General features: G+C 42.3%; 1 protein-coding gene across 5 annotated transcripts in view; it reads left to right on the top strand.

The window, feature by feature from the left end:
• slc66a3 (solute carrier family 66 member 3) overlaps positions 1 to 19,578 on the top strand; it is a 65,324-nt gene that overhangs the window by 15,523 nt on the left and 30,223 nt on the right. For all 5 annotated transcript variants that reach the window (XR_007262067.1, XR_007262066.1, XM_048596541.1 and 2 more), the window contains exons 2-4: positions 11,706 to 11,788; positions 13,667 to 13,736; positions 17,145 to 17,202. Coding sequence is in view for 3 of the 5 variants with exons in the window: in XM_048596541.1 (XP_048452498.1) it covers positions 11,706 to 11,788; positions 13,667 to 13,736; positions 17,145 to 17,202 (211 nt within the window). In the remaining 2 variants the exon portion in view is untranslated. The remainder of the gene's footprint in view (positions 1 to 11,705; positions 11,789 to 13,666; positions 13,737 to 17,144; positions 17,203 to 19,578) is intronic.

Consider the following 19,578-nt stretch of genomic DNA (forward strand, 5'->3'; position numbering starts at 1 on the left):
GTGTGTGTGTGTGTGTGTGTGTGTGTGTGTGTGTGTACCTTGGATTTCATAGGGTGAGAGAGTTGCGCACACGCTCTGAATTTACAGGGTGAGAGAGAGTGTTAGTGTGTGTGTACACCCTGGGTTTACAGGGTGAGAGAGAGTGTGTGTGTGTGTGTGCGTACCCTGGGTTTACAGGGTGAGAGAGAGTGTGTGTGTGTGCGTACCCTGGGTTTACAGGGTGAGAGAGCGTGTGTGTGTGCGCGTATCCTGGGTTTACAGGGTGAGAGAGAGTGTGTGTGTGTGTGTGTGCGTTACCCTGGGTTTACAGGGTGAGAGAGAGAGTGTGTGTGTGTGTGTGTGTGTGTACGTGTGCGCCCAGGCTTTCCAGGGTGATTGTGTTTGGGGTGGGTTTTTTGTTTGTGTTTGCCCCAAATTTAAGGGCTGTGCGCATGTGTTGCCCAGAGTTTGGAGCGGGAATGTCGCATATGAGTGTATGTGCCTAGGGTTGGTGAGGGTGCCCGGTGGGGTGCCTGGGGCTTGGAGATGTGGTGACCCATGTTTGAGGTCCTCATGGTTTGTGGGTGAGGGCTGGTGATGAACAGGGTGGTGGAGGTGAGTGACACTTGATGATCTGCAGCCTGTAGGCCCAGTGTCAGACCTGGGTCTGCTCCAGAAATTCAGTCCAGAGAGACCTGGTGTGGTTCTGTCATGGGGAGGGTATCACAGGCATTGCTTCACCCGATAGTAATTAACGTTACTTGGAAACTTACTTTGTATTTACCCTGTGATATACATTTCAGCATTTCATTCCCAAATTCCAAGGATATTGATCCAAACTGAGCTGATCAATTTTACTGACCATCACCTATTCCTATTTCTATAATTCTGAAACTTTTGCTTTTTAATCTCAAATCTCAGGATCGTTACAGTCCCTACTTTTTATTTTCACCTTCACCAAATTTTTCATTCATAAGTTTGTGTGATATGTGAAACAAGGCTACTTTGTTTTGAATGAGGTCTCTGTAGAGTCCCTGTTTCAAACCCAGATGATCTTATTGAAAGAACAAGGTGTAGAGCTGGATGAACACAGCAGGCCATCCAGCTCTACACCTTGTTATCTCAGATTCGCCAGCATCTGCAGTTCCTACTATCTCTGATCTTATTGAAAAATCAATATAACCTGCCACATGGTGCAACACTGCAGGATAATCATCCTGATCTTGAGTCCTTATTTTGCACTTCCCCATCCAAAATGCCTAGCTCCCTTTAAACCAAACCTGAATAGATTTTCACTTTGTATTTATCTGGTTTGATTTCTAATTTAGGCTATAAATGTGCCAAACTTTTGTTTGAGTTAAAAATGAAGCCAGTTTTTTAATTGTTGATTTGTTGGCTAGGCCAGCATTTATTGCCCACCCCTAATTGCCCAGAGGGCAGTTAAGAACCACACCCACATTGCTGTAGGTTTACAGTTACATATAGAGCAGACCAAGTAAGGATGATAGATTTCCTTCCCTACAGGACGTTAGTGAACCAAATGGGTTTTTCCCAACAATTATCAATGGTTATCATTAGACTCTTAATTCCAGATTCTTTATTGGATTCAAATTCTATCACCTGCCATGGCAGGATTTGAGTCCAGGTCCCCAGAACATTAGCTGAGTTTCTGGATTTATAGTCAAGCAATAACACCACTAGGTCATTACCCTCCCCTAAAGTGCTTCCCCTCCATTGATGAAAGTATGCCAGGGTCATTTGAGGCACCAAGATGCTTTATATCTGTTGTTTGAGTCTACTCAGAAAGCAGAATTGATATAAAAAATATTTTAGTTGGGAGTGAAGAAAAAGGGTCATTTTTAAAATGAGAAATAACAAAATAGTACTTGAAAAGTTATAAAGGAATTTTTGAGAAGTTGGTAGAGCAGTAGTTTCGAATATTCTAAGTATAATGTGTGAAATTGTACCTTTTATAATGAATATGTTGTATTTTCTTCACCTTGGAGCATACTGTGCTTTCAAGAAACAATGTTGCCCATGTCTCTACGAGCTGGTGCTGTTTCTGGTCCAGTTACATTGGAATGGCCAATTTTGAAAAAGAGTTTGCAACGTGCTAGTTTGGTAATGGGGTCATGTTAAGACTTAAGCCTCAGATAAAGTAGGAATCTTTCTGAGGTGCAGTGATATTGCTCTTAGACTTTACTCTTCCATCAAAATTATTATAAACTTAATAAAAAAAATCAACTTTTTGTGCCTTTGACATACCATTATTTAGAATAGATCGTATTATATAATAAATGTATGAAATCTATACATATCAACAGGTTGGAATTTGTGATTTTGCCATTAACTGACCAATTTGGTATCCTTTACGAAATTGATTTGAATTTTTCTTTTTAATTTGAACGTTAGTAGTATTTAAAAACCTGAATCATCATTTACGAACCAGGCAGCTAAGACTTATCCAAAATCTCAAATGATTCGAAATGGAGTAATTCAGATAAATTGAAATTGACAGAATTTAGAACCGAACCTAAAATATTTTGTGTGGATGTTGAACTTGTATCACTGTGCCTAGAAGTGTTACTTCCCAGGTAGAGGACAAGTTTGATGTCCTTGATGTTTTGTTATCTGATGGCTGTGATGCCTATCCATTGTCAATGTCTTGGTCTTCTCACAGCAGATATGTAGATCAGTGTTGAGCTGGTCAAGCTACTTTTGACTCTTGGATTCTTTGGCCAACAAGGAGATCCTCTGTGAAGTCCAGATCTATCATGATGGTGCTGCCATGGCACACCAAAGTCTGGACCCACCATTACTTTCCCAATGACGGAATCAGGAACCAAGAAGAAAGAAATGGGGAGAGTAGGCAGCCTTGTTGTGAGGCTATTGAAGGAGTCCATAGCAGCTGGAGTCATGATACACAGCTTTGAAGATGTTGATACGCTGCTCTGTGATTCTAACCTGTCTTGTGATGTATCAGAGCAACTGCTGAACCATACTGTGTAAAGTTGTCTTGAAATCAATGAATAACAAATGGCTTCTAATACTTTAGGCTCTGCTTAATACTGTCCCTTGGTATACAGATCTGCTCACAGCATGACCTGCCACCCTGGACAGTTGCCTGTTCTTCACACACAGTACCATTTTCTTCTATCTTCAGTCTGTTGGGGCACACTGTACTGAAGCCCTTGCCTTGTGTTCTGTCCCTCCAATGGCTACAGATACTGAGGTTCCCCTTTCTTGGCAGCTTGGTTAGTGTGATTGGAGACACACCATTGAACCATTGTTCTGCCACGCTCACGTTTTGATCACTTAATCTGAATTATCAACATCTTTTCGCCACCAGCACCCTACACCCATTATCCCTGCACTTCAACCCCCCATCCCCCCAAACTTCATTTCAGCTCTGGTGGAGAGTCATCTAGACTTGAAACATTGACTTGCTCTCTCTCCGTGGATGCTGTCTGACCTATTGTGACCTTCAGCATTCATTGTTTTCAGTACAGCTTCCAGCATCTGCAACTCCTGTTGTCTGGAACATCCTCCCAAAGTGCAGGTCTTGTTAGACAGTCTGTGAGCTCTCCCAATGTGGCATTCTTACCATGTTTGAATCACTCTGGTACGTCATTAATCCTGGGTGGTTTGATCTTTAGGCTCATGGTGGCTGTGTTTTTTTGGATCTCTGATCTGGCAGTTTCTGCCAGGTTGACATTCAGCTGCTGAGGTGCAGTGATGTTGCTCTAAGTACCAACCGGTTTCCATCTGGTTCTGCAGCATGTTGGCGTTGTTTGTTTGCTGTTTTTTGTGCTTTCCTGCTTTGTAACTGTATCTATCCTAGTTTGTCTCCCCTGCAGCTCTCCTTCATGGCTTTATCCAATCATTTGTACTTGCATTGTTTTCATATCTTTTCTCACTGTTCTTTTCCTGGTCCCTCTTGATCATCTTTAGCTTTCTTTCATTCATCAACTTCTGTGTTGGATCAGAAATCCATTGTTCTTTGTTAGTTCCTGTCTTCTACTCAGTGGTGCTCTGAAATTCTTTTTAATCCTCTTTTGTAGAAGTGGGAACTCTTCAGATTTGCCTGGCTTCATTACCACTTTAAATCTGTTGGACAGGGTCAGTCAGAAACCTTCCAATATGTCCTTATCCTACAATTTCTTTATAATATTGTTTGTATTTGTTCATGGCATGTGGGTGTTGCTGACTAGGCCAGGATTTTTTTGTTGCCCAGAGGACAGTTAAGAGTCAACCATATTGTTGTGGGTCTGGATTCACACATAGGCCAGACCAGGTAAGGAAGGCAGTTTCCTTCTCTAAAGAACATTAGTGAACCAGACAGGTTTTTATGACAATTGATAGTGGTTGCTTTTTATTCCGGATTTTTATTGAATTCAGATTTTCACCATCTGCCTTGGTGGGATTCAAACCCATGTCCCCAGAATATGAACCTGAGTTTATGGATTACTACACCAGTGATAATGCCATTACTCTACTGCCTCTCCCAAGGCCTCTATGACTTTGTGGTTGTTGCTTTCGTCAATTTCAGGCAGACCATGCCTAAGACAAGGTGGTGATCTGATCCTATGTCAGCACCTCGACAACTCCAGACATTTTGTAGTGATATCTCCCATCTGCTGCTAATGTGTATATAGTAATTTTATTTAGTATGTTATCATCTGGCGACCTGCATGTCATTTTGTGGATGTCCTTGTGTTTGTACAAAGCCACATTGATCTTCCAGTGTCCCCACATGGTGTGTGCTTCAAACACCATCAACGTGCCCGTTCTAGTATGAAATGCAATTTATTGCAGCAAGGCCTACAGGAGAATAACCTATGTAAGATCCTGGGCATCTCATGGAGAGGCAATGTCACTCATGAAGAAGTGCTACGCTGGGCTGGTCAAAGGCACTGCTGGAACTTTGTGACAGAGAGATATCCGAGACTGCCAAGTGATGCATTTCACTTCCCAAATGTACACCCCGCCACCCCCCCCCCCCCCCCCCCCCCCCCCCCCCCGCAACAACCAGAATAGCAATTGAATGGACACTACTAGATGGGAAAAGAAGACAAGTCCAGCTAAAGAAGATCTGGCAAAGTATGTTTTAGGAGTAGGAGAACGTTCAAGACCATCACTTTGGTTGGGACAAGAGAGATTGCCAAGGGCTTCTGGTGGAGACTTGCTGCCCATTGTCCCACATTAGATTGGAGGAACTATATCTAAGGTATACTCTCTCACTTTAACTAGCAGCATTACCGTTTTAATGAAATTTATGGTGTTAGATAAAATAAATTGTTGTGATACCTGGGAATTACATGGTGATTAACTCATTTTGTGGTTCTGCAAACCACATCCACCATCAACCAGGCACAACTCAGGAGGGGGTTGAAATGCTGTCCACTTGCCTGGATAACTGCAGCTCCAACACATTCAAGATACTCAACCCCATCCAGGACTAAGCAGCCTATCCACCAGCATAAATATTCGCTGTCCCCACCGCTGGCGCACAGTGGCAGTGGTGTGTACCTTATACACCATGCACTGTGGAAACTTGTCAAGTTGTCTTCAAGAGCAATTCTTTAACCCAACCGCCTGCGAAAACAAGGGTGACAGGTGCATGGGGACGCCACCACCTGCCAGTTTCCATCCAAGCCTTGTACAATCCTCAACTGGAAATACATTACTGTGAACGACTATGGAAAGAAGAGAAATCCTCTACACTGTCCAAAGCTTCCGTGTAGAATTATAAATATGGCATCAGGTCAGACATGGGCAAGGAAACCCCCCACTGATAACCACATACCACCCTCCCTCGGCTGATGAATCAGTACTCCTTCATGTTGAACACAACCCTGGAGAAAGCACTCAGTGTAGCAAGGGCATAGAATGTGCTCGGGATTGGGGGTTTTCATTGTCTACCACTGACACTGGCTCAGAACGGAGCATCACTGATCAAGCTGCTCAGGTCCTAAAGGACATAGCTGCTAGACTGGGTCTGCAGCAGGTGGTGAGGGATCCAACAAAGGGGAATGAAGTATGTAACCTCATCCTCAACAATCTACCTACTGCGGACACATCCGTCTGGGAGTTGCCACTCTCACCGATACTGCACAGCCCTTGTGGAGGCAAAGTCCCATCATGACACTTGCATTGTGTTGTGTGAAACTATCACTGTGCTAAATGGAACAGACTTCAAACAGATCTAGCAACTCAAGACTGAGCATCCTTGAGATGCTGGGAGTCATCAGCAGCAGAACTGTACTCCCAACACAATCTCATGGCCTAGCATATCCCTTACTCTACTACTGCTGAGGGATCAATCCTGTTTTGGTGAAGAGTGCGAGAGGGCAGTCTTAAAAATGAGGTACCAACCTAGTGAAGCTACCAAACAGGAGTATTCGTGTGCAAAACAGCATGCACATCAAATGATAGCCAGAGCTAAGGGATCCCACAACCAACAGATCAGATCAAAATTCTGCAGTCCTGTCACATCTAGTCATGAATGATGGCAGACAATTGAACACCTCATTTGAGGAGAAGGCTCTGCAAATATCCCCAACTCTCGATGGAAAAGCCATGTCAGTGCAAAAGATAAGATTAAAGCATTCACCACAATCTGTAGCTAGAAGTGCTAAGAGAAAGATCCATCTCAACCCCTTCCAGAGGTACCCAGTATTACCGATACCAGTCTTCGGCTAATCTGATTCACTTCACATGGTATAAAGAAACAGTTAGAAGCATTGGATAGTGCAAAGGCTATGGGCCCTGACAACATTCTGGCAATAGTACTGAAGACTTATGCTCCAGAACTTGCTACTCCCTTAGCCAAGCTGTTCCAGTCCAGCTACAGCACTGGCATCTACCCAACAGTGTGGAAAATTGCCCAAGTTTGTCCTGTACACAAAAAGCAGGACAAATACAATCTGGCCAGTTACCACCCCATCAGCCTACTCTCGATCTTCAGTAAAGTGATGGAAGGTGCTATCATGTAGTACCTGCTCAGCGACGCCCAGTTTGGGTTCCGCCAGGGTCACTCAGCTCCGGACCTCATTACAGCCTTGGTTCAAGCATGGACAAAAGAGCTGAATTCTAGAGGTGAGGTGAGAGTGACAGCCCTTGACATCAAGGCTGCATTTGACCAGGTTTGGCATTAAGGAGTTCTAGCAAAATGGAAGTCAATAAAAATCGGACAAACTCTCTCTGGTTGAAGTCAGACCCAACACATAGGAAGATGGTCGTGGTTGTTGGATGTAAGTCATCTCAGCTGCAGGACATCTCTGCAGGAGTCCCTAAGGGTAGTGTCCTAGGCCCAACCATCTTCAGCTGCTTCATCAATGAACTTCCCTCCATCATAAGGTTAGAATTGGGGATGTTCGCTGATGATTGCACAATGTTTATCACTATTTGTGACTCTTTACATACTGAAACAGTCCATGTCCAATGACAACATGATCTGGACAATAACCAGGCTCATGCTGACATGCAGCAAGAATCAATTGTGCCACAGAAGTGCCTGGCATTGACTGTCTCTGATGAGAGACAATCTAACCACTGCCCCTTGACATTCAATGGAGTTATCATCACTGAATCTCCCACTATCCACATTCTGCAGGTTACCGTTGACCAGAAACACAAATGGCCTCACCAATATAAATACCGTGGCAATAACAGCCAGTCAGAAGCTAAGAATACTGTGTGTAACTCACCTCCTGACTCTCCAAAGCCTGGCCACCATCTACATGGCACAAGTCAGGAGTGCGATGAAATACTCCCCACTTACCCAGATGGATGCAGCTCTAAAATACTAGAGAAGCTTGACACCATCCTGGATAAAGCAGCCCATTTGATTGGCACAACATCCATTCTCTCCAACTCTGATGCTTGGTAGCAGCAGTGTGTACCATCTACAATGTGCATTGCCGAAATTCAAAGATCTTGAGACAGCTCACGATAAATGGATCATCCATCTTCTGTTGCATCAAATTTGTTCTTTTGATAGGCTTGGTGAAAGCATTTTGAAGGAGCTTTAATCAATCTTTCAGACTGTTAGAACATACTTTAATCTTTAGTTCAATTTGATTCTTTACGAACATCTAAATTGTGAGGCAGGACGGAGAGAAATTGGGTTAGTACAACATGACTATAGTTTTTTGACTTGAGTACTGTAGGGGAGGTGATGGGCCTAGTGGTATTATCGCTGGACTGTTAATCCAGAGACCCAGATAACGTTCTGGGGACCCGGGTTCAAATCCCGTCATGGCAGATGGTGGAATTTGAATTTAATAAATGGGAGGAATTAAGAATCTAATGATGATCATGAATCCATTGTTGATTGTTGGAAAAACCCATCTGGCTCACTAATGTCCTTGAGGGAAGGAAACTGCCATCCTTACCTAGTCTGGCCAACATGTGACTCCAGACACACAGCAATGTGGTTGACTCTTAACTGCCCTCTGGGCAATTAGGGATGGGTAATAAATGCTGCCAGGCCAGCGACACCCTCAGCCCACCGTGAATGAATAAAGGAAAAAAAAGTATAGATAGAAAGTTTGACATAAAGCTTTATTAGAATATCTAAGCAACGTAAAGCATTGATATAATTGCTAACATTGATCAGCATACATGAAGTGTACTGTCTAATAAAGCTAAGCTGAAATGTACATAAGTTTAATTTTTTAAATAATACGTCAACATTGGGCTCTAATATGGGCAACCAACTGAAGTGAATGCTGTTGACAGTTTGGGGAAACAAAAATTTTGTGTAGCCCTAGATGGGTTCCTGATGTGCTAGTGCTAATTCAGAGAAAGAACTGTATAAGGATACAACCTTAGGAACATTGAGCCAAATACAGAGTCAAGTATTGCGGTTCTGCATGTAATACTGATACACTGCAGGCTTTTTACTTCTACAAGCTCATTAGTAATTTAGAAGCTGTACAATGGCATCTTCGATCACCGAGGAGTCTGGCTTCATACCTCTTTTAGGTCAGATGCACTACCAGGATAACAAATCCTTTGTAGGTAAGAAAGTTGTCATATTGATGAATGGGGGGTTAATGGGCAGAAATATCAAAGCTGTGTATTGTCAAAACTCCAGATAAGGAAATGTAATATTTAAATGCTACAATTTAATTGTGTTGTAATCAGAATATGTGCGTTATCAAAGGGGAAAACATTTCCTACATTTTGCTCAGAATAAAAGAAAACCCATAGTGGGAAATGTGAACTGTATCCATGTATTTTAATAGTTTTACATTTTTGAAATTCCAAATAAACAGGCGGGAACCAGGCAGTTTGTTTTGCCAGGTACCAGTTTGATTTTTATTGCGTGGGAATTTTAGGCTGGCCTTTTAAGATCGTGGGAACATCATTATTGCAGCCACTCTTACTTAAAGGGACCAGTCATGAAGCCCCTGTCATAACATTCCCCCTCTAGGCTCCAAATGAGTCATGAGTGTTACAATTCTGTTTCTAGGAAGTTATTTATTGAGTAAAAACAAAATCCTGCCAAGGCTGGAATTTGGAAATGAAAACAGAGAAACTCGGCAGATTTGGAAACATCTGCAGAGAGAGAAACAGGGTGGAATATTGCGTTTTTTTTTTGGCTAAGCATTAGTTGTGTCAAGTTTGGTCAACTGAAACTTATCGCGAGGCTGGTTACATTTCCCTGCCAGATATCACCAAACACTCTGCTTTAATTGCTGTTGCCAACCTATGGTATCACACAACGTCTCCATCCCATCTTACCATGTGTCATTCATGATAGAATTTGCCACTCACCTGACATCCACTATTAGACAGCATCCCTTGTGGCTATGCCATCTTTAAGAGCTCACGATGAACATGAAGGTACAGTGGCATCTGCCCTGCTCGAGACCAGTAACTGATGATGGCCAAAGAGATCAAGTTGGCACTGAAGTTCTCTAAAAGGGGATCTGGAGGTGCTGGTTGATGGGGCATTGGATAGGAAGTGTATTCTTTTCTGGGAAAACGGACAGAGGAGGTCATGTGACCGCTTAATGTCTGCCTGATTGGAGATTGCCACAGAAGACAGTGCCCTGTCCAGGATACAGAGGAGTGGCATGGTGGCTCAGTGGTTAGCACTGCTACCCCACACACCAGGGACCAATTCCACTCTCGGGTGACTGTCTGTGTGGAGTTTGCACGTTCTTCCCGTGTCTGCATGGGTTTCCTCTGGGTGCTCCGGTTTCCCCTCCCACTCCAAAGATGTGCAAGTTAGGCAGATTGGCCATGCTAAATTGTCCCATTGTGTCCAGGGATGTGCAGGTTAGGTGGATTGGCCATGGGAAATGTAGGGATAGAGTAGCGGGGTCATCTGAGTGGGAAGCTGTTTGGAGGGTCAGTGTGGTCTGGATGGTCTTAATGGCTGCTTCCACACTGTAGGGATTCTATGATCAGGCAGGAAGGGTATGTACTGTACCCTGCTGTCTGCTCCCTCTCATTCTCACTTGATGTTGTGCTCCTGCACTCGCCTCCCACCAAGGCCTGTGCTCTGACAGCCTCCTTTGTTGTATGCAAAATCTTTCTTCACTCCCTCCCACGCTTCTAACCCTGCAATCCCCTCTGAGCCGCCTGCTCATTGTCCTGGAATACCCCAAGGCCTTTGCCCAACATATACTAGCACTAACAGTTGCACCATTCACAGTAGAAGACATTCCATAGCAGGGCAGAGCAAAGACCGACTGGTTGGAGGGGGTGTGAGTCTTTACAGAAGTCAGACTGTGCAAGGTGAGGATTCCCTCTCTTACCAGGAAAGACTGGTCCAGGGTCTCTCGTGCAGAGAAACCCAGGTCCTGGCAATTAATTAGACTCTGCTTGTGGTTAGGCTTGGAACATTGACAAATGGTGATGCCGAAGTGTCATAGTCATACAGAATGGAAACAGGCCCGTCGGCCTAACTCGTCTGTGCCAACTCGGTTTCCTAAACTGAACTGGCAAAGGGAGTGCAGGATATGAGGTTGCTGAAGACCTCTTGCCCACGGTTATGCAGATGCATGAGGGAGAAAAGCCTCCAGGTCACTAGCGCTCAGAGGAGAGCTGCTGGCCAGGCCTCTGCTCAGTCTCCAGCAGGAGAAAACCATGTGGACCTGTTCAGACATGAGGGAGATCAGCCAGTAGATGTGTGGGCCGTTCTCACTGAGGAGCTGGAGCGATGCAGATGGCCTAACGGACTGAGACAGACCCAGCCCCTCAGGGAGTGTTAGTGTCCAGGACCAAAGCTAGGGCACAAGGGGGCAGGGAGCTAATGCATGTTGTCGATCTGCACTCACTAAGTTTTCCAAACTCCTGTCACTTAGCTTTTTATCCAGTATTTAAATACTCACCTCAGATTGATATTGTATTACTGTGTGGTGTCATTCCAGTATGACAACTGTTGAGATTTAATTGAGAGTATTTAGTAAACTTCAAGGAGGAGGAAAATTTTTGAGCTACCCCTGACCCTGTTAAGTTTTGTTTCTGTTTATTAACAATGAATACAGAAAGAGGGAAAGGAGAGGAAAAAAAGAGAATAGTTTGTCAGTCAGAAATAAATATTTAATTTTCGGTAGCATTTGGAGCTAGGAATCTCTTCTGTCTCTGACAATTTTTGAGTGTGTTATTAACAATAGTCAATTTGCTCAAATAGTTTGTCTCCTATTGTTTACACAGGAAATGTTTAATTCCTACAACTGATTTGAAACCAATGATTTGATCTGTTTTAGGTTTTCGATTTTCCTGACATACCAGACTTACTATGGGTACCCATTGACAACATACTTGGAGTATCCAGTCTTAATTCTACAAGGTAACCAATTATTCCGTATGCTGCTAGAATGACAAACTAAGCAGGGGGAAGTGTGAAAAAAGACTGTCATACTCTTTTCTTTGTGTAAGGGTTAACAGGACTTTGACAGTGCATTATGGAATTAAAACGGTTGGCTCCAGTTGGCAAGCTAACGCTCTCAGTAGCTGAGTTGGATAAACGGCAGCACTGCCTACTGTAATTTCTATAATCAGTTGTACTAGACAGTCAACCAGTAAGCTGCACAGGTTGTATGTTTTCAAGTCTGATCCTGAGTAAAGTTGACCGCACAGCTTCTGGGTTGTACTTCTGCATGAAACACAGAAAGTTAGCACACAAGAAACCTTTCAATCCTACAACTGGTTTTAAGGTACAAATTGACTGGTTGGAGAACAAATGATTTGATCTATTTGATCAACATGTAATCAGGAAGGCTAATGGAATGTTGGCCCTAATTTCAAGGGGGTTGGAGTACAAGAGGAGGGAAGTCTTACTGCAGCTGTACAAGATGCTGGTCAGTCCACATCTGGAGTACCGTGAGCAGTTTTAGTCCCCTTATTTAAGGAATTATATTATTTCATTGATGGCAGTTTAGAGAAGGTTCACTAGGATGATCCCTAATATGGAGAGATTGCCTTATGAGCAAAGGCTAACCAGGTTGGGACTCGACTCACTGGAGTTTAGAAGAATGAGAGGTGATCTCATTGAAACACAGGATTCTTAAGGGGCTTGACAGGGGAAAATGCTGAGAGGACATTTACCCTCATGGGAGAGTCCAGGACCAGAGGGTTGAGTATCAGAATAAAGGGCATCAATTTAAGACTGGGATGAGGAGGAATTTCTTCTCTAAAGGTCAGAGTCCTTGTGTATATTAAAAGCTGAAATAGATACATAGATTCTTAATCAGTAGGAGAATCAGGGATGACAGGGGAAAAGGCAGGAAAGAGGATGTGAGGAATATTGGAGCAGACTCAATGGGCCAAACAGCCTATTCCTGTTCCAGTTTCTTATGGTTGTGTGATTACCTTTAATGTTATGGGCTGGAGAAAGAAAGGAAATCCCTAGCTTCCTGTAATTCAGCATTATCCAATAATCTCGGTTGGATAGTGCGCATGAAGATGTTTGTATGTATTGGGCATGGTTTTGACTAACTCTACAAATGAATTATTGACATCTTCCAGCCTCTAGGCAACCTGCTTTACAAGGAGCTAGCAAGTAGGAAGGAAGTAGGTCAAACATTTAGAAATCAAGTATAATGCCTAATATTTTATATTCTACAAGCTGAAATTCAAAACGTACTGCACCAAAGAAATCCCTGAGCTTATACTTTATCACTTTATCACATTGGTATAGCATGTGACCCACGTTTAGTGCTGTACTTCTCCAACTTTTCCCACTGGGACCTCTATTGAGGTATAAAAATGATCATGCACCCTTGGTGAGAACTGAGTGAACAAGTGATAGGAGAGGGAAGATCTGTGAGAGGCGAATGGAGAGAAGAGATGGAGCACTGTGGAGCTTGTATTGACCTTTACTTTGGGAAGCTCTGATTTAGTATTTGACAAATAGTACAGTATAGTAATGGCAAAGATTCAACAAATGATTTTCTGTATGAAATAAAGAATATTAATGCCTGAAAGCCGAAATAAGAGAGAACGCCACATGTGTCTAACAGGCTTGTCAGCATGTGAAAGAGAAAACAAGTGGTTAATGTTTCAGGTGGGACTGTTTGATCACAATTAAAATTATTGTCTCTTGTTGATGGGTTTCATGGGAATTAAAATTTTAATTAATGATTGCGTTAATTTCTGCGAAGCAAGCCAATTGTACACCTGTGTTTGTATCGTATACCACTAACGCTACTGTTCTTTGTTTTTGCAGATGTTATTCTCTTAATGTGTGTTCTCTTTTATAATGGAAACATTGGAACAGCTTTACCGTACACAATCCTGTATCCTTGGCATTTTAATTCTGAATAAGGGATCCTTTTGCAATTCTTTTAATTCATTCACAGGGCTGTTTTACATGCACATATCCATCTGAAATTCAGTGCTATGACAAAGCTATGTGTGACATGTGGGTCTTGCCTGGAATTTCTCATGCATATCATTCTGATCTGGAGCATTCCTGCTGTGAGCAGAGACCAATGAAAAGTCTAAGCAAATGTCGACCCTGGATGTCTCTTAAGTATCTCTTTATGGCCAATTTCAGAGTGAGAGTGGGAGGATGTGGGTGTAATGAATGTCAACATCTTTAGCTGTAATAGATTGCAAGCGGGTTAAATTGGGGCAAACGGGAGAAAGTAATGTTAGCATCTTAGAAAAATGCATGGATTGTTTCATGTCTAGGGATTTAGCTAAGTATTTACTCATCCCCTGCAGGTTTGATGTTTGAGTGACTGATTATGTAACAGCTTTGCAACAATCTGGAGTCCTATGTTCCTATTATGCTATATTTCCAGGATTAAGATATTACAGTGACCATCATCAGCAAGTGGTGACATGAGAAAGGCAGCTGTAGTTCACATCAACATTATTTTTCTTTTCATTCAGTTAGTTACTACAATGAATCAAGCCCAACATTACCCAGAGGAAATTAAGCCTTAGCTAAATGGACTAGAAATTAAATTTGTAGAGTGGGAAGAGCAACTGGAGGGAGAAGAGATTTTGAACCTGCCAGAACCTATTAGTCTTAACAAAGCTTTGTTCCTTGGAGATAGCTCAGGAAAATAAGCATCTTGAGTCTCTGATTTGGAGGGCCATGGATTTAAATACCACAGCAGGATTTGGCCCCATGATTCAGGCTAGTTTTTGAAGAGTTTTAAGATGGTGCTGTCTTCTGCTCTGCCATCTGAAGGACTGGCAGGGTATGTGTCCCCATTGACTGTGGCAGCTGTTTGGCACTTCCAGGAGCTTTAATCAGCTTGAGGCATGATTTCTGATTCTCAGTCAGGAGAATGTAGTTGTACAATCTTGAGGTGCTCAAGTGACAAATAATTGATGAGTCAATGACGATGGCAGAAAGAATGGTAATGTTATAGAGTCATGGTCGTTGAGTTATACAGTACAGAAACAGACATTTGGTCCAACACGTCCAGGCTGATCAAAATATATCCAAAATAAATCTAGTCCCATTTGCCAGCATTTGGTCTATATCCCTCTAAATCTTTCATATTCATATACCCAGCCAGATGCCTTTTAAATATTGTAATTGTACCAGCCTTCACCACTTCCTCTGGCAGCTCATTCCATACACACACCATCTTCTGTGTGAAAAAGTTGCCCCTTGAGTCCCTTTTTAAACCTTTCCCCTCTAGCCTTAAACCCACTCCCTCTAGTTTTGGACTCTCCTATCCTGGGAATATGACCTTGACTATTCACCCTCTCCATGTCCCTCATGATTTTATAAACCTCTATAAGGTCACCCCTCCGCCTCTGATGCTCCAGGGAAAATAGCCCCAGTCTATTCAGCCTCTCCCAATAGCTCAAACCCTCCAACCCTGGCAACGTCCTTGTAAATCTTTTCTGAACCCTTTCAAGTTCCACAGCATCTTTCATGTAGCAATTTGTTTAACTTTTTAACATTATTCAAATAGCTTACGGTAAGAAGGAATAGAATAAAATCATAGAAACTCATGGTGAGAGAGAGATTTTTATTTTTATTTCATGGACATTGCTGTTCCTTGCTAAGCCAGCATTTGTTGTTTTTAATTATTTACAAGAGAGTGACGATGACTTACTTTCTACAACAGTTCAAGTAGTGCAGGTAAACCTGTAATAAAGGCAGCGAGGGAAATTGGTTGAGATAACAAAGGTTGTTCCTGATCTTGCACTTCAGTCACCTCACAAACAATATTACTTCTAAATGCAAAGGTCCTAATTGGGAAGGAATGAACTTGGTCTAGAATTAGTGGTGCCAAATGCATCTGGAAAGCAGGAGCTACAAAAGGGAGGTGACCTGCTGAATAGAGAAGGCAGTAGTTCAGAGGGTCAGGCAAAACCAAAGTAATGCACTTGACATAGCTCAAGATAACCTCATGAACAGACACTTTTCAGCTATTTAAAAACAAACTTTCTGATCTCCCTGCATTGACTCCAACGGCCAGCTACTAATGTGCATCAGATTGTCTGGGTTTGTTGAAGTTCCCTTTAAACTGTAATTTTCAATGTTCCCTACCTGACAACGTCTCCTGAAAGAGTTAATGGGCCATTAGTTGGCAGGGACAGGATTCCCTGTTCCTCCCCACTCACCATCACTTTGGAAATTTTAAAATGTAACAGAGATGTCAGGATTCAGTGTCAACTGAGACTGTGGTTTTTGAATTTCACCAGTTCCCTGTTTTCAAACCTACCAGCTTTTAAAAACCCAGTTCTTGTAATAAAACCAGAAAATGTTGGAAATACTCAGCATCCGTGGAGAGAGAAACAATTTTGGATCGATGTCCTTTCGTTCAAACTTCCAGCATCTGCGTTTTTTGTCTTTAGTCTAAGCGTTTCCTCTTGTTCTGTCTACTGCTTGAGAGTTATGTGTAGCTCCTCAGGCCTGAGAGTAAGACTCACTTCTTGGTTGAAGTTTTACTTTTGGAACTTGTGGTTTGTGCAATGATTATTGCAACTTTTAGGTGAAGAGTTATAAGTGTTGGGGTTGAAGTACTGGGTTAGTAACTTGGGAACTAACAATTCAGAGAATGTACATTCAGATCTCACCGTGGTAGCTTAAGAGTTTGAATTCAGGTTTATTTTTAAAAGTAATGAAAAATCAAAGGCTGGTACCAGTAACAATAACCAGTCAGCTTGTCCTACAAACTGAACTGGTGCACTAATATTCTTTAAGAAAGGAACACCACCGATTGAGCCCTGCACTGTAAATTGCCTTCTGAAGTGGTTCTGGGAACGAGCACTGCCCTTGTCAGTGACACCCACATACTGGGAATAAATGTAAAAAAATTGTTCACGAGATTTTTTTTTGGTCAGAAATATATTTATCGGACCCCAGCAGAGGAATTGCCAAAGCAAAGGCAAATGACTCAATAAGGTAGTTCAACCTCATAGAAAACTTACAATTATGAATTGGACCATAACCTTTTATGTTGTTATTCTGCGAGTTAATAATAGGTTCCATATCTTTAGAAAGCACAACATAAGCATGGAATGGAATGTTCATGAAAAAAGATAGTAGAATTTAATAGCAGACATACAAAATGTACATAAATAAAAGATTGAATTCAAAATATTAGAAAACGCATTAACTTGCCTAACATGCCTAGGAATGTCCAAGTATAAACTTTTTTTAATGTTTACAGACGGCAAATGGTTTTTGCATGCATTCCATTTTTAGTTTCTTCCTTAGCGACATTCAGATTTATCATTGGTTGGCGTCTGTTAACAATCCATAAGTTAATCATAGACTTAGCTATGGTAAGTATTCCATGAAGCAATCTGTATTTGTGGGTGATGCTTTACGTTACTGCCAGTGCTGAGAACAGTAGGTGTATGCTTCATGTAATAATGGACTGACTACTACACCAGACTTCAAATGGTCTAATTTGGAATATTAATGACGAGCTACAGTGGAGCTTTTCACATTAATGACAGCCAGTTATACCTGTTACTGACTGAAGGAGATGAGATTGAGTTGGGCGACAGCTGAATTCCAATTTTCTCTGTCTTACAATATCAGCTGGAATATCATTTCAGGGATGTGGTGGTGAACAGAAAAATACGCACCAGAGAAAACCAAGCATGTGGGATACCATTTGTGTTCACTCTAACTGCAGAGAGTACCCTGAAATTCCTATAGATGTAGCCATTTCTAATATAATACCTTGTTCATTTAAATAATATTTAAAAATCAATCCTCATCTTCAATAATTTGTTCTTGCAAACCATGTAGTTTTACTTTAAGGATTCTGGCCAGGAATGAGTAAATTGCTTGACTGAAGATGTGTAGGAGTGGCATGTCACTTTGACATGATCTACAGGCACTAGCGAACTAAGCAGGTTATGTTATTTTTCCTAGTGGACTTAATGGTGGATAGTGCAGTCAAATAAACCTGTGGGTTCTGTGTTGTAATTCATGTGGGAGTTATGATGCTACATGTACAAAATGGAGTGTAAAGTTTGCAATGCAATTTTTATCTCTGTAGAGAGAACTGTACTTGCTGTCTTTTTGGTTTGAGATTATTAGAAGGAGAAAGAGTACTGGCAATATATCCAAAAGCACTAGCAGACAACTAGCCTAGAATGAATGAAAAGCTAGGCTAGAACAAGGGGTGCCAAAAATATCCATTACCAGCTCAAGAAATCCTAGGAAAAATATTAGCAACTCGATCAGAATTGTGTGTTAAATTTATCACTTAGTCTTAGAGTATTTTGTAATTCTGTATCTTGTGTATTCAACTTCAGACTGTTAATACTGTTCAGAAATAATTGCTTTTATTTTGATAATTCAAAAATAGACAACAATTGCTGTTAATCAGAAACTTGAAATCTAGTAATTCAGTGTTATTTAACTCTTTAACCACACATGCCTTTGCTCTAGCTGCCTATTCCCACACCAGCATGTGACACTGGGAGTAGTCCAGACGTTACAACCTTTGAGATCCTGCTTTTTAATCTGCTACCTAGCTCCCTCTTTTGACCTAGACTGTCCTACAGGCAGTCAGTGATATCCTTTATTCTGGCCAGGGTGGCAACAGACTATCCCGGAGCCATGTCTCTGCCTGCAGAAATGCCTCCATATCCCTTGCTATTGAATCTCCTACTGCAATAGCTCATCATTTGTCTGGTTTCCATCCCTTCCCCTTCTGGCTGTGTTCCCCAGAGGAACAGTCAGTTGTTCATTTTCCAAACACTGTTCTTGAGTTAGTTGCGCTCTGGACTTTCCAGACTGCCTCCCTTCCTTCCTTCTGATTGGTCAACCATTCCATCTCTGATAACTCCCTTCAGCTTTTTAAAATTCATTAATGGGATGATGGCATCGCTGGCTAGGCCAGCATCTATGACCCATCCCTAAGAGCAGGGAGCTGTTCAAAGTCAACCACATTGCTGTGGGTCTGGAGTCACACATAGGCCAGACCAGGTAAGGATGGGTTTTTCCTGACAATCGATAATGGTCATCATTAGACTGTTAATTCCAGTTGAACTCATTGCATTCAAATTCCCCCATCTTCTGTGGTGGGATTCGTACCCAGGTCCCCAGAACATTAGCTGGGTTTCCTGGATTAACAGTCCAGTGATAACACCACTAGGGCGTTGCCACCACCTGAGGTGACCATATTTAAAAATGTGCTCTCCAATAACTCTCAGCCTCACGGATACGCTGCTGTGCTCAAAAACCTGGTGCCCAAACTGATTGAGCCAATGGCACTTCCTGCAGATGTGGTCCTCCAGACGGCCAAGAGATCCTACAATTTCCCTCATTCTGTAGGCCATACAACACAAGGAACTGAAACCTCCGCATCATGCATTTAGTTTAAAAACTATCTTACCCTGAATTTAAATTACATAGTTTTCTTTAAAAAGCTCGATCTTTCCCTCATGCAGCTTTAAAGTCAACAAAAACAACTTGCCCATGACCTATCTCTACTTCTTTCTGATGCTGCCTTTGTCAGTCTTTGCTCATCCCTCCCAGTCTGCTTCACAGCGATACTGACTCACTGCACACTCCTCCCAGTCTGCTTCACAGCGATACTGACTCACTGCACACTCTTCCCAGTCTGCTTCACAGCGATACTGACTCACTGCACACTCCTCCCAGTCTGCTTCACGGCGATACTGACTCACTGCACACTC

Source organism: Rhincodon typus, chromosome 5 (genome assembly GCF_021869965.1).
Source record: "Rhincodon typus isolate 14 chromosome 5, sRhiTyp1.1, whole genome shotgun sequence".
In the NCBI taxonomy this organism is placed as follows: domain Eukaryota; kingdom Metazoa; phylum Chordata; class Chondrichthyes; order Orectolobiformes; family Rhincodontidae; genus Rhincodon; species Rhincodon typus.